The sequence below is a fragment of the Manis pentadactyla genome, chromosome 7 (assembly GCF_030020395.1).
Source record: "Manis pentadactyla isolate mManPen7 chromosome 7, mManPen7.hap1, whole genome shotgun sequence".
Taxonomy (NCBI): Eukaryota; Metazoa; Chordata; class Mammalia; order Pholidota; family Manidae; genus Manis; species Manis pentadactyla.
In genome coordinates, this window is record NC_080025.1 from 52,847,056 (window position 1) to 52,871,386 (window position 24,331).

General features: G+C 34.5%; 2 protein-coding genes across 6 annotated transcripts in view; one reads left to right on the top strand and one right to left on the bottom strand.

The window, feature by feature from the left end:
* MPLKIP (M-phase specific PLK1 interacting protein) overlaps positions 1-24,331 on the top strand; it is a 75,800-nt gene that overhangs the window by 8,536 nt on the left and 42,933 nt on the right. The gene's annotated exons all lie outside the window — the stretch shown is intronic.
* Positions 22,463-24,331, bottom strand: part of CDK13 (cyclin dependent kinase 13) — a 139,432-nt gene continuing 137,563 nt past the window's right edge. For all 4 annotated transcript variants that reach the window (XM_036918911.2, XM_036918909.2, XM_036918910.2 and 1 more), the window contains one exon: positions 22,463-23,869. In XM_036918911.2, the coding sequence (XP_036774806.1) occupies positions 23,019-23,869 (851 nt within the window). In that variant the 3' untranslated portion in view covers positions 22,463-23,018. The remainder of the gene's footprint in view (positions 23,870-24,331) is intronic.

Consider the following 24,331-nt stretch of genomic DNA (forward strand, 5'->3'; position numbering starts at 1 on the left):
CCTGACCAGGGACCCTATAAATGGAAATTGTAGATCATTTCATTTATGAACATAATTTCTAAAAATCCTATATACCACAATAAAGCAATTACAAAAAGAAAAGAAAAAAATGAGTAGGGTTTTTCCCAGGATTGTAATGATAGTTCAGCATGTGGAAACATTTCTATACTATACCTAATTGATTAAAGGAGAGATCTATACTAATTATTCAGTAGATAAAGACAAAGCATTACTTAAAGCTAAATCCTCTTGTTTTTGAAAAGTGAGGAAAGGAAGAGATCTGAAGTATGAGAGTTGTAAAGGGAGAGAAGAAAGTGGTCATATTTGCAGATAATAATTGTGTACAATTTCAAGAGAGGCAGACTTTCTTGAACTATTGTTCTGGATCCAAGAACAACATTCAATTATAGCACTCCTATACACCAATCCAAAAAGGCAATAGATAAAAATGCCCCACACTCCATAGCAAGCTACAGTAAATTGTGGTGGCAGGTAAGGGGAACTACAAAGAATTACAAAGCATTTTTGAAGTACTTTTTTAAAAGTGTGACTAAGCGCAAAGCTAGATATTCATTCATGGAAAGATACAATATTATAAATATGTCCATTCTCCCTAAACTATCAATTCAATCCAGACCCAATAAAAATCTCAAAATAATTTTTGTGGACCTTGCAAAATGATTCTAGTATTTATATGGAAGATGAAAGGATCAGGATTAGTCATAAAAATGTTGAAGGAAAATGTAAATAGACTTGGTCTACCAGATTGTAAACTGGGAACTTATAAAACTACTGACATGTTTTGTGCAGGAATAAACAGACTAATGAAACAAAAATAAAGACCTCAGACAATCACACATAATATAAAAACTTCACATAGGTTAAGATTGCACTAAATTCAGTGGGGAAAGGACAATAAGACAACTGTTTATGCTGTGAACAAAATAAAAGTAGATCCCAACCTCACACCATTCAAAGGCCAAATTCCAAGTAGAATAAAGATCCAAATGTGAAAGTGAAAAAAAAAGAATAGTAACATTTTTTATGAACTTGATATAGGGTAGCATTTCTTATAGAAGATAGAAAAAGCACACAGAAAGTTCCCAAGTTTGGCAGTATTAAAACACACAACAAATAGCATCATAAAGTAAAAAGATAGGATATTTACAACACATAAAAATTATTCAAATCTAGAATATGTAAAGAATTTCTACAAATCAATGAGAAAGGCAATCAACCCAGTGGACCAAGAAAAACAATTATAGAAAACCTAGATGGACAATGAGTATATGAATCCTTAGTAATCATAAAAATACAAATTGAAGTCACAATGAGCTATCACATCACACTCATCAGAATGATAAAACTTAAAAAGTCTGACAACACAAAGTGTTGGTGAAATGTGGAGCATCCTATGCAAGTGTTCACGGGAGTATAAACTATTAGAATGCTTTGGAGAGCATTTGGCAATAAAGCAAAGCTGAAGATGCTCAATACTCTGAAACTTAGTGAATCCACATCTAACTATTGTAGAATGAAATTATCAACCCCAATTACTGAATTCAGACTTTTCTAAAATTGCTGAAAACAGTAGCCATAGTCAGAATAAGATATAATGAGAAAGCTTTGTAAGACTGTCAAAGTACTTTAGGAAATGCAACTATGTTTAGAAAGATTTTTTTAAAGGTTAGAGAATATTTACATAGAAGTCACCATAAAATATAGGTTAAATGTACTTGTTAAATGTTTACTCAAAAGGACAGACTCTTTCATACAATATTACATTTGCATTTAATATTGTCCTCCAAGGATTGTTACCTGTCAACATGAGGTTATAGAAAGGTAAACTATTAAAAATATTTGTGCATAAAATTTATGTTTATTTACTCAAAGTTTTAATAGTATGTTGAATTTGCTCATGAACTTTGAATAATAACCTGTTGGCCATAACCTCACTGTTTTTATAATTAACTCAGCATAAAAATATTGTTAATCCTTTTACTGAGTAAAAGTGTGAAAGCCTCCTTGCAGAAATTATTTTTGCAAATAGAGGATTAAAACACAACATGAATTCTTTACTTTTACGTTATATAACCTAGAGAGATACTTGCACTTATATTTGTGCAGAGATAGATTCAAGAATGTTCTTTGCAGTAATGTTTGTAAGATCAAAACATTGGCAATAATCTATGACCATGAAGAGGAGAAAGGCTAAATAGGTTGTATATGTGCGCAATGTAATAGAATTCAGAAATCAAGTTAATTAGAGCTACATGACAAATATTAGTAAATCCAAAATAATTTTGAGCAAAGAGAGGCTTATGTGATATTTTCTACCTAAAATGTAAAAGCCTGCAAAACAATACCTTGTATTATTTACAGACATGTAATGTAAAGTAGTAGTATAATGTGAATTAAAGTAACAAATACTATCCATGATAGTAGCCATTTTGGGGTAGGGGAAGGTGAGGGGATACAGGCTTAAAATGAATTTCAGTGGATGGGTGGGTGAGTATTTACAAGCCACCCAAATTTGGAAAATATAAGATTTATAAAGGCTGACTATGAGAGACACATATATTTGTTATTTTTCTCATTTCTTTGAAATATTTTGTAGTAAAAAATTTGCACCTATCTCATTCCATAATGCCAGAAGCAGCCAAATACTGAAACCAAAGACATTATAAATAGAAATACTGCACATCAATATCACTCATGAACATAAATGCAATGTATTAGAAGGATTATATACTATGAACAAGTGAAATTCCAGGTATGCAAGGCTGGTTCAACATTCAACCAATTAATCCACCATATTAACAGTCTACGAAAAATCATATGATCTGATCAGTAAGAGCACAGAAAGTATTTTACATACTCCAGCACCCATTCATGATTAAAACACAGCAAATCAGGAACAGAAAGGAACTTTCTTGTAAAAGAACCTCTACAAAGAAATTGCTAATATCATACTAAATGATGAGAAAATAAAGGCTTTCCCACCAAGATCAGGAACAAGGCGAAGATGGCCCCTCTCACTGCTTTTCAACATTGTACTCAAAGTTCCAAGGAAAATAAAGAAAAGGTATAGAGGTTGGAGAGGAATAAAATTATTTTCACAGATGACATGATTGTCTATGTAAAAAAATCACAAAGAAAAAAATCCTGGAGCAAATAAGCAATTAGAGCAAGGTTGTTGTTAACAATATCAATATACAAAATTAATTGCTTTCTCATATACCTGCAGTGAACAATTGGAATTTGAACTTGAAAGCCCAGTATAACTTAAAATGGCACCAAAAAAAAAAAAAAAACTCAGGTGTAAGTTTAACAAAATATGTACAAGATCTCCATGAGGAAAACTACAAAACTGGTGAAAGAAATAAAAAAATTTTCAATTAGTGGAGATATTCCATCTAGATGGATAGAAGGAGTCAATATTGTCAAAATATAAGTTATTCCTAACTTGATTTATAGATTCATACAATCCCAATCAAAATTCCAAGAAGTTATGTTATGAATATTAAAACTGATTCTGAAGTTTTAATTGCAAAGGCAAAAGAGCCATCACAATATTGAAAGAGAACAATGTAGTTGGAGGACTGACACTACCAGACATCAAGACTCACTATGAAGCTACAGTAACCAAGACTGTGGTATTGGTGAAAGAAAAGGCAACTAGGTCAATGGAACAAAATACAGACACCAGAAATAGACCCACACAGATATAGTCAACTGATCTTTGACGAAGGAGCAAAGATGACACAATGGAGCCAAGATAGTCTCTTCAACAAATGGTGCTGGGACAACTGGACATCCACATCAAAAAAAGTGAATCTAGACACAGACATTACACCTTTCACAAAGGGTGAGATGAATGAAACTCAGAATGAATCATAGACCTAAATGTAAGGTATGCAAGGCTGGCCAGACATTCAAAAATCAATTAACCCATCACATTAACAGTCTAAGAAAAAAGATAACATAAAAGAAGAACATAGTGTATTAAAAAAGATAACATAGAAATCTAGGTAACCTTGAGTTTGGTAATGACATTTTTAAATACAACACTAAAAGCAAACTCCATAAAAGAAAAAATAAATTGTACTTCATTAGAACTGAAAACTTCTGATCTGCAAAAGACACTCTTAGTGAAATGAAAAGGTGAGCCACATATGTGGAGAAAATATTTTCAAAACAATGAGATACTCATTGTTACAATGGTTAAATCCAATGACTAGAATCCAAAACACTGACACCAAATATTGACAAGAATGTGGAGCAACAAGAACTCTCGCTCATTGCTAGTATGATTGCCAAATGGTACAGCTACTTAGGAAGACAGTTTGGCAGTTTTTTTACAAAACCAAACAGACTTATACCAAATGATCCATCAGTCACATTCCTTGGTATTTACCCACATGAGCTGAAAACTTATGTCCCCACAAAAACCTGCACATGAATATTTACAATAGCCTTATTCATAATTACCAGAACTTGGAAGCAACCATGTCCTTTAATAGATAAATGGGTAAGTAAACTGTAAATCTATACATGGGATGTTATTCAGTAACAAAAAGAAATGAGTTACCAAGCCAGGAAAGTCATGGAGGAAACTTAATAACATATTGCTAAGTGAAAGAAGACAAACTGAAAAGACTACACACCTAATCATTCTGGATGTGATTGAGGACATGACATTCTGGAAAAGGCAAAACAATAAAGACAGTAAAAAGATCAGTGGTTCAGTGTTGATCATGTGAAAACTTCCTAAGATTGTGTGTGTGTGTGTGTGTGTGTATATATATATATATATATATATATATTAATGATACCCTAATTTAAAAAAACAAAAATCAGTGGTTACCAAGAGTCTTTGGGAGAGGTTGGAGGTTGGAGGGATAGTGTAAACAGGACTTGGGAGGCAGTGAAATTATTTTGTATGACACTGTAATGGTGGATACGTGTAATTAATATAGTTGCTCAAACCCATAGAATGTACAATACAAAGCAAACTATGACTTTAGTTAATAATATATTTATAATAGCTCATCAAATTATAACAAATGTACCACACTAATGCAATGTTAATAGGGTAACAGGTTGTAAGGAGGGTGAGAAGGTATATGGGAACTCTGTATTTTCTGCTCCTTTTTCTGTAAATCTAAACTTCTAAGAAAAATAAAGTTTATTAATTAAAAAATTGTTTGACTCTGGCCATGTGTAAACCACTAAAGTAGGGTCAGAGATGGGCATGCACTGCATTAAAATAATGACAATGGATCTGGAAATGCATGGGGTCCAGGTATAACAAGTCTGAAGGTATTAGTCGTGCAGCTTATTTCTGTGTGAGGGAAAGTATAAATTCTTCCTTTGTTTTTCTCTCAGTCCTATTACCTATGTGTAATCTGTGTTTAGTATTTGCATATGCCAATGCCTAGAATTGTCACTGTAACCCTTTAATTCTGTATTCTTTTAAATATACATTTATTAAAATTATTCAACACAAATTAAATTAAAAAACATGTATATAGCAAATTGGACCTCAACTTTTCATTTCACCTTCCTTCTTTTTGGAAAGGTCAGAAAGATTTATTTTTTAATGTCCTGGTTTCTTTGCACCCAGAGTTCTGAATATAAGTTCAGTTTTTCCAGTTAGGCACACTTGCCCAGCCAAGTCAGAAGCCATCTTCAGTGTGGCTTCCGGCTGTCACCACTGGTTTAGGAAGATAGTAGTTTTCCTGAACAGACTCCAGGTTCATTTTCCAGCTTCCTAGGGATCTCCAGCTCCTCAATCAACTCCCTAGTGTCCAGGTGCAGTTGTCTTCCTGTTATGTAGATGCTATTGATAATAGTGAAATCTCCTCTCTTAGCCTGGCCTTGATGCAGGCACCTCCATAGTGAAGCACTTCTGTATTTTCTGACAGCATTCCAACTAGATGGGCCGACTTGGATGCTGCTCCTTCAGGCTTTCCAGTGGTTTAAGAGAGTCTGTCTGTATTAGACCCTTCCCATTTGACACGTATAGTGAATTTTGTTCATGCCTTGAACCTTTATATTGGTTAAATACATCATGCAATCCATAGAGATCTTAAAGGTCTAGCTGTTACCTGGAAATCCCTTTGTTTTTGTAATGAGGAATGAGAAATGGGAAGAGAAGGAACAAGAGTCCTGTGAGACTAGACTTTGTTACACATCAGGGACTGTCTGGCCATACACAGTATCCAAATACTGACTGGGTCCTAACTTTTTGATAGTTAAGACCCATTAAAGAAATAGCATCAAAGCCAGTGCTTATCAGGTTAGAATAACAGGAGTCAAAGGAAACTCAAGACTTCTATTTTTTTTTTTAGGGGAACATATTATCTTGGATAAGTATGTTTGGTTGGGTCTTAGGACTCCAACACTCAAATTTCATTTCCGCTTACATAGTTTATAATTAGGGTAAACTTTCACCATGAGAAAATAATAGCATGCTTTTCATTTGTTTTGTTTTGATTTTATCAAATGGTCCTTACACATACTAGATCTGTAATTTATGATGTAAAAGCAACATTTAAATAAATTCTGCCAATTACCTTTCCTTTTGGCCTTTTAAATTGTTATTAATCCTTTGAAACTCAGAACCCCTAGTGCTTCTTATAGAGCAGTGAGCTGTATGTTATCAAAGCAACTTGAACATTGAATGACCAGAAAGAGGACTACAGGGCATAGGGGATGAAGTGTTTTACCATCTTTTTCCTAGCTGTTTCTACAGAAATTAGTCATCTGTAAGTTTGTACTAATAATGCCCCATGCAGAAGTGCCATTTCTTTTCCAATTTCTCAAGACTCCTGGGATTCTGGACTTTTTTTTACACAAACCCTCCTGTGTTAAACTAATTTTTTAAGTGTTTACAAACTGCCAGACAAAACCATCTATAAGCTGAATCCCAACCCTGGGTCACCAGTTTGTGACCATGGTTCTAAGTGACTAGCAGAGAAATGTACACATATTGTCCCTTAGCAAATGCTTTTTAGTGTCCCTTGGTAAATGCTGGGCCAGTAATCTGTGGGGAAAAAGAACTCACTTTTAAGTTGAGATTGGCATCTATTGAGTGATTTTTCTAAAATTGCCATAATTTGTAGTTATAAAAGAATTCTTATTGTTTGCTGACATTCTCCATGGCAGGACCAACTTTGTAATTCAACAAAGTGTATTGGGAATGGATGGTTGTGATTTTTTTTTCTTTAATGTAAGTAACATCATTACATGAGCCTATAGAATTAATATGGTGAGATTCTTGTTAAAGGATAATATTGAGTCATAAATCCTGAATAAACAATGACAAATTTCATCTCAAACTTTGGCACTATGCTGTAATCATTTTAAATTCATAACCCTAGAAAGTGAAGTGGACCAAAATACAAAGCTTTAGGGAGAAGACATTAAAATAATTTGTACATCGCTAGAGTTTTCTCTCAAAAGCCACATGAGCAAGGTGTTTATCACTTTCAGCTATATGGCATTCATTTAAAAAAACTTTAGTGTCTCAGTCTGTGACTTGAATTGATTAAATCATCTGACTAGCCCAACAAATTAAAATAACAGTTTCAAACTGTTTTTATTTTCTTTATCATAGACACTTGCCAAGACAGCAGTTCTGTTTGCTACTTCCGATGATAGAAATGTTTGTTCCTAGTGAAAAATTCAAGAAATTCAGAAATGTGTGAAACAGAATGTGAACATCTCTTGTAACCCCAATCCAGACAACAAATTAAATCTTTCCAATATTTTATATGCATAAATGTTTTTTAATGGTACTTACTAGGTGAACAGTTTTATATCAACCCACTATAGTTAGAAATTTTTGTACTAGTCTGGTTTCCTTCAAGTTGAAAGGTCAGAAAATCCAACTTAAATTGACTTATACAGCAAAAATATTATACTGACAAAGTACAGGTCCCAGCTGGATGAAGGAGCTTAGAAAATGCTCTTAGCTCGAGGGTTTGCTCTCTGGTTGGTTGGTTCTGCTCTTGCCTGTCTTGGTCACATTTTCCAGCAGACTCAACTCATGTTCAAATAGGGCTGATACAACTCCTCTTAGCAACCCCATTGGAGAGGAGAGATTCTACCTTCTTAACAGTTTCACAAGAGTGGTGGAATTGAGTTTCCCTGGTACTGTTTGAGTCACGTGTTCATCCCTGAATCTGTAACTGTGACTAAAAGAATGTGATATTGATCACATCATAGGTCAAGCCTGGGGCACTTGCCATCCACAGAGGCAGATGTAGAGTTACTGGTCCTCTGAAACACAAAGACTGAGAATGAAGGGATGCATAGTTTCCCAATAGAAACCAGAATGTTACTGACAAAGGGGACATGAAAGCTAAGTAACAAAGGACATTCCATCTCAGCAGCCCAATTTCCATATATAGGCTTCCTTCTATAAATATACTGTTTTTCCATGTATGTTTTCCATGTATGTCTCCCATAGAGCATTCATACAACATTCCCTGGTGCTATGTTATATAACCATGATACATTTGCCAAAACTGCGGATATTTAACTAAAACAAAACTAAAGACTTTATTTGGACTTCAACAGTCTTTCCATTAATGATATTTTTCTGTTCAGGATCTAATCCAGGACTCCACTTTGCATTTAGCATACATTCACTTAAAAACAGTCACACCTGATAAAATGTAACTAACATATATGACAAAACGTACCTTGTTATAGAGATAACTCAAAGTCCCATCATTCATTCATGCTGAAGTTCCTAAAGCTCTGGATGATTTGTATTTCTCTTCTCAGGTCCAGGCAGAGTACAACTCTTATGGCAAAGAATAGTTAAATTAGAACCTTAACCAATCCCACCGTTCTCAATATGCAGTCATAGAAAGAAAGCAGGGTAATTATAATTGAGAGAAGCTGGAGGGGAAAAAAAAGGAAGAAGGGAGGAAAAAGAATTTCTATTAGGATGGGAGAGAAACGTAAATGTAGTGTCCCCAATATACATATAACATACACTAACTAGAAATAGCAAAAACTCCCTATCTTAGCAGTAAAATGAGTTTTTGATCAGCTGTGGTCCTTCTCTCTGAATCTCCTTTGTCTATGTTATATGACTAGATCTGAGATGAGTTTTGAAGAGTCTTTTTCTTTCAGGGGACTGCCTCTTTAGCAACCACCCTATTGTTTTAATGAATTTTTATGTCTTTCTTTGGCTGAATGACTTTGTTCCATTTTCTTCTCTTACTTGATGTACTGCTTTCATTCTACTTCCAAAGAAGGGTTGCCTTCTAGTCCATCCTTTTATATTACATGTAAAAAGATGTGTTTATATATTTTTTAATATATATAAAATCAGTATTTGTTCATTAAATATTGAGTCTGTATGATGTGGCAGACACAGTTCTAGATGCTGGGCATAGAGAACAAACAAAACAAAAAACTCTGGCCCCCTTAAAGCTTATATGAGAAAAAGTTGATAATGCATTAGAGAGAGAGAGGTGTATTGGATGGAAGTTCTTTGTTTGGCAAGAAGGGATTTTCTAGGAGTAGAAATAGTTATCCATAGTAACAGGAAAGAAGTTAATGAAATGGGGAGTGTTCATGAACAGTGGAGGTGATGTGGTAGGAACTTTGGAATTTCTTTCATTCTATATCTGTAAAATAGAGAACAAAGTCATCAGCTGAAAATGAGGATGGGGAAGTGTTATGGACTGAATTATGTCCCCTCAAAATTCATATGTTGAAGTCCTAACCCCCAGTACCTCAGAATGTAACTATATTTGGAGATAAGGTCTTTAAAGAGATAATTAAGTAAACAAGTCCATTAGTGTGGGTCCTAATCCAATATGATTGATGTCCATATAAAAAGAGGAAATTTGTGCACACAAGCATGAGACATGTGTTCACAGAGGAAAAACTATGTGTGGACACAGCAAGAAGGCAGCCTGGGCAACTCTAGCAACTAATCCAGGAAGGAAGTACTGGAGGTCTGTAAGAAGACCAGTAGGAAATGATCATGTGGAAGAATGAGAGAATGAAAAGGACAAGGGGATTATGCTCTGCTTCATCAACTCTAAGATGTCATTAATTACAATACACACCATTTTAAGGTAGCACTAGAAAAGGAAAAATCCTGTCAATTAAAGTATAACATGACATGGTGGCACATATAAGACACCTCATTCCAGAGATATTAAGTGTGAAAATGTGTATGTTTTGGAATTGATGGTATATGGTAGTATAATTGCTGGGCAGCCTTAAGGGCTACATGAGATTAGTGATTATAAAGTAAAGTGAAACTAGTCGGCATGACTATGTTTCCAGTGTATCCAGCTGCATGGATGCAGTAATAGAGTCGATTTAAACAATATATATTCTGAGAGTTTGGATCTAAACAGAGTTTTGTTTTTTTTTTCAAGTGAGCACAGGGAAGCAAGAGGGTAACAGGTAGCCAAAAATGTATATAAAGCAGTGCAAGAGAAACAAGTAGTTGGAGTCACAGTGCTAGGGGAGTGAGCTGCAAACCTAGGAGGGGGTTTTCAAAGAGTAGTATCACTAGTATGCTTGAAATTTAGACTGGTGGGAGGTTTATGTTATTGCTGTTGATAAAGTCCAGAGTGTAGTAAGGAAATGAGTAACTGGGATGAGGTGAAGGATAAGATCCTTGGGGAACTGATCAAGAAACAAAGCACCAAGATTTGAAGGATCATACATAAGGATGCCGAAATGAAGAATAGAAATAGGAGAGAATAATAGCCAGGAATTGAAATATTTAAAGAATGGGTAGGGAGTGGGGTATGGTGGGGAAGGCAAACAGGGAAGAGTGACTCAGATATCAGTAAATAACAGCAACAGAGGGATGTGAACAATACTGTCTGGTGACATGAGAGTCAAAGCTATGTAGTTTTTAAGGAGGCAACAGGAATAGTCTGAAAGTGAAAATGAGGATCAAAAAGGACACCTAACTAGAATCCAGGCCCAGTGGTACAGAGAGGTAATAGCCATTACTTGAGAAGACTGTATGGAAGAGGAAGGTTTCTGCCAAAGCAAGAAGGCCAACGGAACATAACTAAACCTCAACACACCAAGTGTGGAATCCTAGGGTCAAAATTATTTCCCTCAGCCTTTGCAGAAACTTTTAGCATCCTGTGTTAATGGTGAGGAGTTTGATGCCAGTCTGACTCTCTTTTACAGATAATCCATTTTTGTTATTTCCTCGGTATAATTAAATCTAAAGTTCCAAAAATGTATAATTCTGGGTATTACTTTGATGTATTTCAAGTGTGAAAATTTTGTCATATATTTTGCTTTGCATTACATGGACCTCTTCAAATTAGAATACTCATGTCTCTTTCAACTATGGGAAATTTTCTTCTAATATTTCTTTGTTTATTTCTTCCTCTCCATTCTGTTCTCTCCTTTTGGAATTCCTATAAAGATGAAGAATGGTAATCTAGATCTATCCATTTCTCAACTTTCCTTTTATACTTCTCTTCATTTAAATTTTACTGTGAATTTAAGGGGGGATCATAACCAGCACCTGTCAGCTTGATATTCAAGTTCAATTTGGTCTTCAGCTGTGGATATGCTGTGTTGATAGCCCATTCACCTTTTTTTTTTTTTTTGCCATCATGTTTTTAACAACCAAGAACTCTGATTCATACTTTTGCCTGCCTTTTTTTTCCAAATGAATGCTTCATAGTAATTACAGGTGACTCTCCAACATTCCTTCAACTGTGGTCTAAGTCAGTCATGGTGATTCTTTTTCTCTTTTGGGAAACTGCTTTGGCAATGTGTATATATATATATATATCTCAATTCTGTCTAATGAGATGTTATTCTTAAGAGGTGATCCTTCTTGCTCTAGAGTTTTGACTGTGACACCTTGAATAACCATAACAATCTTGCTACAGTGCTAAAGATAAAACCAACACACAGAGAAGGAAGAAGTAAACCTGACTTTCTGATGCACCATATCTGAAGCCTAACATTTTTTAGCATCCAGTGTTAATGGTGAGGAGTTTGATGCCAGTCTGACTCTCTTTTATAGATAATCCATGTATTTCAAGTGTGAAAATTTTGTCCTATATTTTGCTTTGCATTACATGCATATACATTTCCCTATTGCTTATGAAATTGTGAGCTAGATTTTCTGTTATTTGTAGCCAAAACATGCTGACCTAATACAGAATGTGATTAAAGAAAGTGAACTGCTTCAAATAGCAAATTCTAAAATATGGAACTGGACAGGTGAAGGAATTGCATTTGGCTAAATTATTATCTTTTACATTATGACTCTGTGTACCTACAGAAAGGTTGTATTAAGGAAAATGGCAAGAAAAATTAAAGATGTTGGAATATGTTGGCTGTTTCTCATAACCAATAAGAAAGAGATGCATCCAGGAGAAGGTGGCCTATCTGAAAGCAGAAGTCCTTTTGAGCTATGGCCTGCAATCCAAGTCAAGGCCTTGAAATTTGAAAAGCTAGATTCTCTGCCCCAGGAAGTGGGGGGCACAGTATGAATAAGATTGAGGAAAAAAAGATGAACTTTATTACACCTTTGTCAGAACCATAGGATTATGAATCATTTTTTCCTACCCAACGTCGTCATTTCAAATTGCCTCAGGGCCAGATACCATTAAATAGAAGGTCAGAGGAATGAACAGGTTACAAAAACAAAGCAGAGAATGAAGCACTGTTTCATTAGAAATAATATACCAAAAGAGACAAAAGGATGATTCAACTGGTATCCTTTTAACAGCACAGTTTAACCAGAATTGTGTTAAATATAAATGTAGATTTTTTTCATAGCTTTCATAATCATTAAAGACCAAATACCAACCAACCTGTTTTCCCCATTATAGAATTCCCCTCCCCTGCAAACATGATTCCCACTATGTGCATTTAACTGGTTCTCTGTAAGTAGTTTGTTGCTGAACCTGGCCTTACAAGAAGGGTCTCCTGTATTTAGTGGTCCTAAGCTTGGAATTTCCCTGGCATTTTTCACTGTGTAGTAATTTGGTTGTCTATTCTATTTCTTCCAGCTTCATTTACTTTCTATCTTCTAAGAATTTCCAAAAACTTCGAGGAGACAGAGGCCTGTGTTTGAATGCTTTACTGAAGTATCATAATATTTTAAGGAGAGTATGCTTGGTACACTAATCTCTCCTTATACCAATTTCTTAAGAGGATTTTTCATGTAGGCCTTAAAAAATAAATACATTCTGTGTGGATGTTGGAGCCAGACTGACTATTAAGGACTGTATATTTGTCCCCTCCTCCCATCCCCACAAATTCACATTCTGAAGCCCTAACCCCTGGTAGTTACATATGGATTAATGTTAAATGAGGTTCCAAGAGTGGGGCCTTGGTCCACTGAGATTCATGTCCTTAAAAGAAGTGACACGAGAGAGTTCACTCTCTGCATATACTCAGAGGTAAAGACACAGTGAGGTGGCCATCTGGAGGCCAGAAGAGAGTTCTCACCAGAAATCAAACCCTGCTGAACCTTTTTCTGGGACTTCAGCCTCCAAATCTGAGAAATAAACTTCTGTTTAAGCTTAAGCCACCCAGACGGTGGTCTTTTGTTATGGCTATGTTCAGTCCCTATCTTGCCTACAGCTATGTGACCATGGGCAATTTGTTTAATGTCTCTTTACCAGTATCTTCTATAAAATACAGTTATGAATAATATCCACCTCATAAGAATTATGAGGATTCAGTTAGTTAACATTTATAAAGGGCTTAGAACAGTGCCTAACCCACGGTAAACACCAATGTGCTGGTTAAAGAATCAACTACAGCAAATGCAATTATAACTTCCTGTTTCCTGTAGTGTCCTTTGATAAAAAGCTGAGAGCAGAACAGTAAAATGTTAATTATGGCAATTCTACAAACTATCAAGATCATGATAGAAACACTTAAATGTTCTGAAGGTCTTGCTTCATCTGAGGATACTACTGAAAATAACTATAAGAATACATGAACTTGTTACTAAATTTAATGTAGTTTTAAGTGCTTTTGTGTTTTGCTCAGTCATTAAAAAATCTTATTTTTTCCTTCCATAAGCTTTTACTTTTTTTTATAGGTCCATGATCTCTCAAATTAATTTTTGAATAAGATGTGATATAAGGCTCAAGCTTCATTTTTTTTTTTTCACATGGATACCAAATCAGCAACATTTATGAAAATGATTATTTTATCTCCACTGAATTACATGGAGGGGAAGTTGTAGTGGGGTTTATTTCTGGATTTGTATTATTTTCCAAACCTATTTTTCTTTTCCTCCCTTCCTCCCTCCACTGTCTTTCTTCACAGTGTAACAAAGACCTGCCACAACATGTTGAATACTAAATAGTAACTAATAACGAGTATCCTTGTCCACTCCTGACCTTAATATACATGTGTCTTAACTTTTTATCCCAAGTATGTTTGTGGCACTAAGATTTGGAAATGATTATAAAATCATGATATTTTACTACTTAAAAAGGAGAAAGTAGAGGATTAGAATAAAGTGAAAATGCACAAATTTCATTTTATATATGAGTCTATAGCAATTTTTATTCCTGAAGTTATTCATTCAAGAAATAGGTTAAATGTGTCTCTGAAATATTTAAAGCTGAATAGAAACAGTCTGTATGTGGGATAAGAAAACAGAAAGACCCAAAATACAAATTTTTAAAAAGAGAAAAAGAAGATCAGTTTAGCAAAAGATTAAAAACAAAGCCAGTAAAGTAGCATTAAAAAAAAAAAGGCAAGCAGTAAGTATAAAATAAACTGAGAGAAGACCAAGTAACTGTAGTAATATTAAACTAGACCTAGTAGAATTCAAAACACTTAAAAAAACTTGAATAAATGGAACAAAGATTAACTAGTTATGAACTTGTATGTGAATATAGTATTGACTATATAAAGCAAAGGATTAGACATACAAGGAAAAGTACATAATGGCAGTATAAGAATTCATTTTACATTTCTCACTCCTTGAGAGATAAGTAAAGATATAGAGAATCTCACTAATGTTTAATGATATTGAAATTTAATGGTTATATGACAAAATTTATCAAAGGACATACCTATCCTAGCACACAGGAAATATTTACAAAATTTGTTTGCTTAGCATGCTAAAAAGGAATCCTTAATACATTCCCAAAAGCATATTATATACACTGACTAGTTATAATAGAAAGTATAAGCTATTAACAAAAAACTAAAAAATAAAATATACCCAACCAACTGGGAATTAAAACACTAATCCTAAATAATTCTTGAATCAAATGAGCAATCCAATTTGCAGCCACCAAGTATTTAGAGAACAGCAGTGAAAACACAGTATTCTTAATCTATGGGGTGCAGAGAAATAATCAAAGAATTCGTAACATTAAAATGGTTTCTTTTGGAGTTGGAAGAAAAGTAAATGCACCAAAAAATCACCCAAGATGTAGAAATAAGTAAGGGACACAGGAAAAATGAATCAAAGTCAAAATGCTGAAATAAATGAGAAAATAAATGATAGATTATTATTCCCTGGTGATGAGAGAGGATGGAGGCAGAATGAGGCAAAACCTAGCTATTTAAGGCAAAAAGACACAAAAAGAGTATGTAGTAATAGGTTATATATGTATTTCAAATATTGAGGTTAAAACAACTGTATGATAAAAACATTTTAAATATAAGGTAGACGGTATGATGAATTTCCAGAAAAAGGAAAATGGCAAGATTTACTCAAGAAACAACGCTGAACAGAGAGAGTAAGAGCACATGAGGAAATAGAACAGCTGTGAAAGAATTACCCTCAAGGAAAGAGTTGGGTGTATCTGGATACAAATAAAACAGCATCAACTTCAATAAACAGATAATTCTCAGGATATATATAAAAACTACTCTAAATTAAATAAAATGAGATAATTTTTCAGTTTATTCTGCAAAGCTATTAAAACCTGTTAATCAAAACAAGACGAATAACATAAATATGAGATCCTAAATGCAGCATTAGCCAACAGAACACAGCCGCATTTTTAATGAATGGCCCAATACTGGGTTCTACTAATATAACTGGTGTCTATCAATAGTAAAGGAGAAAATCCATATATATTGGTAGATAATGAAAAAGCATTTGAAAAAAATTGTAACATCTGATTCTAATAAATGGGCTTCATAAATATTCTTAATATACTTGTAAGATAAATTTTAGCCGAAATAAGCAGGCGAAGAGAGGCAACAAAGGGCCACGTAGTTTATTTGAATGCAATTCCCAGGTGATGTTCCGCGGTCTGGGTATTACAGGCCAGAGAAGTCACACCCGGTTAGGGAGGTGAGGGCTTATAAGGGATTAGGAGGGGGAGGAGTGGGCAAGCTATCCTAGGGGGTGTGGAGAGGTATGATTGGCTAAAGGCGACATAATAGACAACTAGAAACTTTTTTTCCTTCCAAGAGGGAGGAGGCTGACATCCGGTCTTAGTTGGCACATCAGGATGGAATTCAGGGAGAGCTGTCCCCTTTCCATATAAGGCACGGACCTTGGGGTCTGGTCTGTTCTCCCCCTATGGCATCTCTGTTTGCATGTCCTTGTTTTTCCTTCCTCCAGCCTAACAATACTATTCTATTTCTCATCTATAGTTTAAATTATATGTAAGAGTGAAACACTAAAAATTACATTCATAAAATCAAACACAAGAATGCCCACTATCATATTCAGTCAACTGAAAACTTTTTAGAAATGTTAATCAGTTATGTAACCAATTTATAAGAAAACACATGCCAGCTTTCCTATATAAGCAATGACTAGATTAAAATATTGCAATACTTACAATATTATGAAGAGTCCATTTCTAAAAGCTCAAAAAAAAATTATTTTGGAAACTTAAGAAAACCATGTCATAACTATAGAAAATTTCAGAACATTTAATGAAGCCTACACACACACACACGCACAAATTCCACTGTTCTCAGTAGGAAGACCTCCTAAGTAAATTTAATGTTTCCAATTAAAATCCTAACAAGATGCCTGCGGAAAGTGATCAAAATAATTCTGAAAGTCACATGGAAAAATAAGGCAGTAGAAAACTTTGAAAAAGGACAGTAAATTCCACCCTACAACACATATTTTTTTATGCTATGTGTACATCTGTTCTAGGAATTGAAAACACAGTGAGTAAAGAGACTACATGGAAAGATGGATAGCTTATGAAGATGTAATACAGGTGTAGTACTTACAACCAGAAGAGAAAGATCAGCGGTGGAGCATAAATGAAAGCCCAAAAATAGACCCAAGTGACACAAACAGCACTTAAAACTAGGGTGAGGATGAACTATTTAACAAATGCTGTTGGCATCATTAGTAAAGCCACCGAGCAGTGTAAAGCTGGGGTGCTTACAACAGCTAACAAAACTAAATCTAGGATGGCTTCGAGTTAAGTGTAAAAGTAAAAAGCCAGAGAAGTAAAGTAAAAATAAAATCTGTGTGAAAATTACAATAATCATATAGTAGAGAAAGCTTTTCTGAGAAGAAACCTTAGGAAAAGATGAAGAGAGTTGATTCTAATTATCAAATTTTCCTATATCAAAACACACCAAACAGTATTTTTAAGATTACATTTTAATATTATTACAAAGGGCTACCTTCCTTACATAAAGAGCTCTTCAAAGCAACAAAGATAAACACCTAACGTTAAACATGAGTGGTTAATAAAGAAAAGACAACTGGCTAACATGAAACAGTAATGAATTTCAGTAGTAATCAGAGAAACATGGTTAAAACAAGATGATTTATCAGCTGTCACATTGGCAAAGATTAAAAAATGTTAAATACCCAACATAGCTAAATGAAAATAGGGTTAGTTTGTAGAAATTTGGTTAGTTTGTAGAAATACCAGGGTTTGTTGAGAAAAATAGAAAGTAAATGAGTTAAATGCTTCCAAACTAATAATATACTGGTATATCTCAAAGTTTTGCTCTATTTGCTATGAGCTTATCCAGTTTTAGATGATTTTTTCACCCTAGGGCCTTTTTTTTTTTTTTAAGAGAAACTAAAATATACAAGTTTTAAATGAAACTTCCCTTGCCTGAGGGAAATTTGCATGGGGCAGAAGTTTAGAAGTGCACTCTTTAGACAATTTCAAGGAAGTGATATATGGTTGATGAATGTATATATGTATTTATGTGCATTTTTATCACATTGTTACTTCTCACGGAAGTCAGAAATATTGTGTCCAGCAATAAGAAACTATTAATAGTTCTATAAAAGAATAATTTACAACCATTAAAAAGAGGGTAGAATTTAATTATTGACATAGGATGTTCACAATATATTATTAAATGAAAAAAACCTTATTACAAAGCTATGGGCAGTATAATCCCATTGTTTTAAGAAAGAAAAATTAGATATTCATATACATCCATGAAAGACAAAATATCAATGGTTATCTCTGGATGTGTTCCTACGTTTATGATTATGTACAAATATAAAAAGGAAAAAAAATAAGGGTTCTAGGTTTTAAGCTCTATCAATAAAACATGGCACAGTGGATAAGAAGTAGTCATCTTTATCAGGTAAGATTAATTCTAAGTGTTCTGGATGTAAGCAAGAATAAAACAAAGCTAAAAATAGCCTGGGATTCTTATGGCAGTTATTTAGACTATTAAAGACAGCCTTTTAAAATTCTAAATGGCTTATACTAAACACATTAAAATTACAAGACTTTACTCAAAGTTCTTGCAAAAAAAGTGTACCACCCTTTACAACAAATTAACTTGTGAAAAAAACTGAAAGTGATTCATTACAAAGCCTCATTTTCAATGTAATTAAAACAAGAAAAAAAATTTTAATGGGACATCTGATAATGGCAAAAGGAAGTAAGATGCAAAATTTAAGTCTGCATAAGTCAAAGGCCAAGTTCTTTTCATTACAATCAAAATTTTGCTTTTCCCATCTTCAACTGGACTCCTTGATAGCTTATTAACTTGCTCTTAATTTTTAATTAAACTAGAAACAATTTAATAAACTATCTGGAGAGGCCTGTGGTAAAATAACAAACCATTGCTCCCCTTTAAACACCTGAAATTAAAAAACTTGAATTTAAAAGCAATGTTTGCAGGCCTGTTGGTATCAATCTTCCTCCTACAAATAGAAAATAAATTTAAATGAAAGATTCAGTTTTATAATCTAATGGTTAGATATTTAAATAACTAGTCTTTAAAAAAGAGTAACTTCCTTTTTAAAGGCTAGCCATATATGGAATGGCCCCTATAGGCTCCCAATGAAGTTTCCTAAAATTGTTTTAGCTTATTTTCCTATTTTTTGGACTGTTTTTTAAACTTGGCTTTTTTTAAGCTATGTTAAACTACTTGTTCAGTATTCTAAATTTAATTTTCTTTAATTATAACATTGTTATATAAATATTTTGTTAAATTTATTTATTTTATTGTAACATTTAAGTTTTCTTATAACAAAAATTAAATGTTCACTACACAATTCAGATACAGCTCAGAGGGGCAAGCGCTGACAATACTCCTGTCTCATTTTCCTTAGCTGTAAAGTGAGGAGGTGGACCAGATGGCTTTAGATTATTGGGCCATCCTGTTCTGACTTTTAAAATATCAGAACCTGTATCCCAGGGAATCAGATCTTCATTTAAAACTTGTATATTTTAGTTTCACTTAAAAAAAAAAAAAAAAAAAGACAAGGCCCTAGGGTGAAAAAATCATCTAAAACTGGATAAGCTCATAGCAAATAGAGCAAAACTTTGAGATATACCAGTATATTATTAGTTGGGAAGCATTTAACTCATTTACTTTCTATTTTTCTCAACAAACCCTGGTATTTCTACAAACTAACCAAATACAACTTAAAATGTGTTTTTGTCATTGAATTCCCAGTTGTTCTATTTCCAGAACCTTCTCTATTCAAATGACTTAAAAATTTTACACATTTTTCTTTCTTATATCCACTCAAGTATAATTTAGACACAGCTGAGAGTAGCAAATACCACAAGCACCTCCAGTTTTAAAATCTCCTTGCTCACCGACAGCACACTAGAAGTATAATGCCTTCCATGTTTACTGATGTATCCCAAGTACTGGAATAGTACCTGGCATTCGGTAGGTACTGAATATGTATCTGCTGACAGAATGAAGCATTGAATCACAGCTCAAGCATTATCTTAATTCACATTCCACGACTATTTTAATCAATAAACTCTTGAGGAGTCTTAAAATTTCATGGGTGACTGGAGGAGCTCTCCAACAAGCAATGTATCGAGGATTTGAAAAACGTACTGAATTGCATGCAGAAAAACTTGCTGTGTAGAAAACAGAAAAAGGGCGTTTCACGTGGGAACTATTTTCTTCTTTTAATACGTCAGCGTTTTCTAATTTGCATTTCATTTGCAATCTGACTTACCTGTTTCTTCCCAATAAACTTAGTATTTTACATTCCTTAGCTTTCACTCAAGAATACTTAGTGATTACCATAATTATAAACCTATAGAATCAGTGACATCCCAGCCCTGATCTTTTTAATAATCCAAATGTACTAAACTCTTAAATGGTATGGAAGGATGCATTAAGTTTTATACCATATTTCATTGATTTTAAGACACAGTCTGCCCTTGATTCAGATAACAGCATATCTGAATTTGGGGAGCATCTTATAATGATGCAACTTAGCACTGTTTTGTGGTTTCACTGGCATTTTTTCTAAGTGGTGCATAAATATTGGGATGTCTCACCATCAGTACTGTCTCAGGGTAGGAGTAGAAGCTGTAGTTCAAAATTTCAATTTCAAGCAATAATCTCCCTGTCCTCCCAGCCACTCTCCCAACATAGATATATAACTGAAGTGTTAGAAAAACTATCCAAACACGGTTCAATTTTATATAAAATATTTAATTTTTAAAACACAGGCTATTCATGTCACATAAATATCTTCAATTTTAGGTTAGCTGCTATAGTCAGCAGAATTATCAAGTGTGACTATTAAGAATAACTTAGATACTGTCACTTACAGGAAAGTCTAAAGCACTAAGACTCACCATATGAAAATTTTAAATAACTTGAATACTGTAGCTATATTTTGCTAAATTTCAAAATATTTCTTCTCTTCCTGCAATGTAGTTTTATTGTAAGTTGTTAGTACTCGATATTCAAATAAAAGCAAGTATTTTTTCTTCCATTCTTTCTCCCCAAAACAAAATTCCATCAAAAAATAAAATGGTCTACTGACATCAATTCATTTCATATCAGTAAAATGGTAAGTTACCCACTTTAAAATATTCTTCCTATCACCAAACTATTGTTTCCCATATACTGTAAGGTTCACAAGTCAGATAACGGGCACAGGGTTAAAAGACTGACTTTAGAACTGGAGCAATTTCCATCCTATAATAGTTGTTTCAATTTAAGATTCCAATCAAAAAGTAAGTTACCAGGAGAACAGTTAACAAATGGTTAATTGGCACGACTCTATAAATTTTCCAGTCAATTCTTCCATTTAGTGATAATGGAAACACTGGTTATTCACCTTTGGTTCTTCTCTAGAATTGTAATTGTATGTGTGCATAAGTGTATGCGAAAAGTTAGACTTGACACCATTACAGTTTAAATAAGCATTAGTTCGTCATTCTTCATTGCTTTTAATAAAATAAAAAAATGTTACAATGAACTAACGTTGCTCTAATTCTGACAGAAGCCATACTAAACCTCACAGAAGATGAGAGAAGAGGTTTTCTCTTACTCCTTTTTCCTTTTGCTTCAATAAATTCAACCTAGGCAGGGTAGTTAACAAGTAAAGTGAACGGAGTTAATGTTTTCCTAAAATGGCAATTGCTTAACTTAATAAATATGGTATTTGCCATCCCTCCCCCCATGAACTTTAACAGAATTATGCAAGTTCCAATATTATGCCTTGCACCTATCCCACTGCTCTTCATTATCCATGACAAAAGGGAACAAGGACAATCCGGCAGCCTGAAAGAAAATGGTATTCTAAAATTCTCATTTAGCTATTACTTTCAACCATTTGAATGACAAAACTTTTTAGAACTTCTTGGAAGTAACAGAATGTACTGACTGGAGTTCTACTGTCTCTCTGTGCTGTCACCCCACTATCCAGAGAAGGTGGTAGTGGAAGGTAACACAGCCCAATGGCAGAAAAAGGAGAAAGTGTGACAGGTGGAGGGAATGGATCTAATAGGAACTGAACAGATAGTCCGTCCCTAAAAACACTTGAGAGCTCTCTGCCTCTTCAATACAATGCATTGTTTCCCTTTAGAAGATAAATGAGTGTGAAAGTTAACTGCTTTCTCAGACCTTAAGCTTACCTGTTAAGGCACTTACGTAACCCTCCCCACCCCACCCATGTTTTTCATATAAAACCCACTATTTCATTTGAATGCATTTTGCTAGGCTATGATAATCTGCAAAATAAAACAAAAATAACATTGACCATTTTTTTTATAAAACTGTTGCATCAAGAGAAAGATTGTGTTTTATTTTCTGAAGTGAGCACAAAGTACACCTTTCACAATAACACTGAAAGCAGGTGCAAAGACTGACAGTGACCTTTGACTAAAGGTAGCTCTGTAAAAAGAAAAATACCAAATAAATCAGTGCCCTTTCTGATTGCTGTAAAACTGGACAAGAGGGATCGGTTGGTTGTTACATAAAAGTTGGTCCAAACTTACAAAAAAAAGCACAAATGTGCATAGTTCAGAAGATCTGCAGGAGGGCCATAAAAGACTTGTATGTCCCTAAGATTAGCATCCACTTAAAACTGCAAGAATACAAAATAAAATTGTTAACTAGAATTTGTGAAGATGTACATTAGATCTAGTTTTCAGAACAGCATGAATTTAAGCAAAGGTTTTTTTTGTCTTTTTTAAACTATTGTATGCAAGACCCTTTTCCACATAAAAATAAAGCTGTTGTTGAATTAATATTATTCAAGTCTCTTGGATTGCTGCCTTAAATTGCAGCTAGAAAAGTCTTTCCAGATAAAAATGATGTGCCTGAGGAAAAACAGATAATCAGTATGGTAACCCTCTGCCTCGACCTCTGCCACTTGATGTGCTAATGTGTCCCCTGTATCCTTGTGAATACCCAGGTCCTTGGGCAGGAGAAGTCCAGGTTTGTCCGTGCATGAGGCCCGGGCCGCCTGGGTTTTCCTGTAAGTTACCACCGTAGTTATAGTTGTGCATCTTTGCTGGAAGAGGATGAGTACTCTCTGGCCCTGGGGAAGGGTTACTGCTATTTGCCAGGACTGCAATGGGGCCATGGCTATATTCAAATCTATGGTCTTTGTCTCCACTAAACAACATGGGACCAGAATTGAGGTAAATGTCTCCATATCCAGCTACTGAACTGGGAAATGATTCAGAAAAGGCAGAAGGCTGAGGTGGACCACCAGAATGAGATGAAGCAGTACTGTAGTTATCCAGAGACTGAATATCTGAATTTCCAATGAAGCTATGTCGTTCCAATGGTGGAGCAGAGCTAGCTCCTAGACCATCGTTGCTAACATAAGGAGCAGAAGAGAAAGAAGAGGATCCAAAATTGTCTTTGTAGTCTGAAGTGGGGGCATAAGTGTCTCCTGCCTGGTAATCAATACTGCCTTCTCTTTTTGGATCCTCCTGGGGCTGATGTTGAGCAAGGAGCTGTAACAGGGCTGCTTTCACTCCAGCGTGTGGGTCAGTTAACGAAGAACTAGTGGTGGGTACGTGCTGGTTTTCTGTCCGATAATCCAGATCTTCTTCAGTGACTGGTGGTGGTTCAGGGGGTTCAGGAGGTCGTTGATCAGGAGGCAGAATACGAGGCCGGTCTGGCTCTGGTGTGAGCTCCAGTATCCTCATCTCTTGGTGCTGGATGAGATCATCTTGCCCTAAGTAAAACAGAGCAAAAATAGAAAGAAGTCACCATGAAACACTCAATGTTCAAAATAAGTAATGTTTCCTATGGGTGGTCCTACAGAGCATTAGCAGGTCCATCTCTGGGAAAATAAGCAAATGAATAAATCAAAATAAATGAAAAGGAAAAAAAAAAGGTATAAGTGTACTAAAACTGCCTGTTCCCAGTTAAGTCTATGGTAACTAAAAACTGAACTGTATTTGACTTTTCAAAGGTATCTCATATATACCTACATATTGCTTTTAGAACAAAAGCTACTGTACATATTAAGTTTCTACCTTGGTCAATCATCCTGTTATAGTTGGGGTGAAAGATTATTTCTTAACCATAGCTTTACATGAGAAAAATCTATGGCATTCATAATGAGTTGTATATGGATGATTTATTGGAAAATCAATTCCTAGGGGTAAACAGACTGAGAAACCAATCAATGACC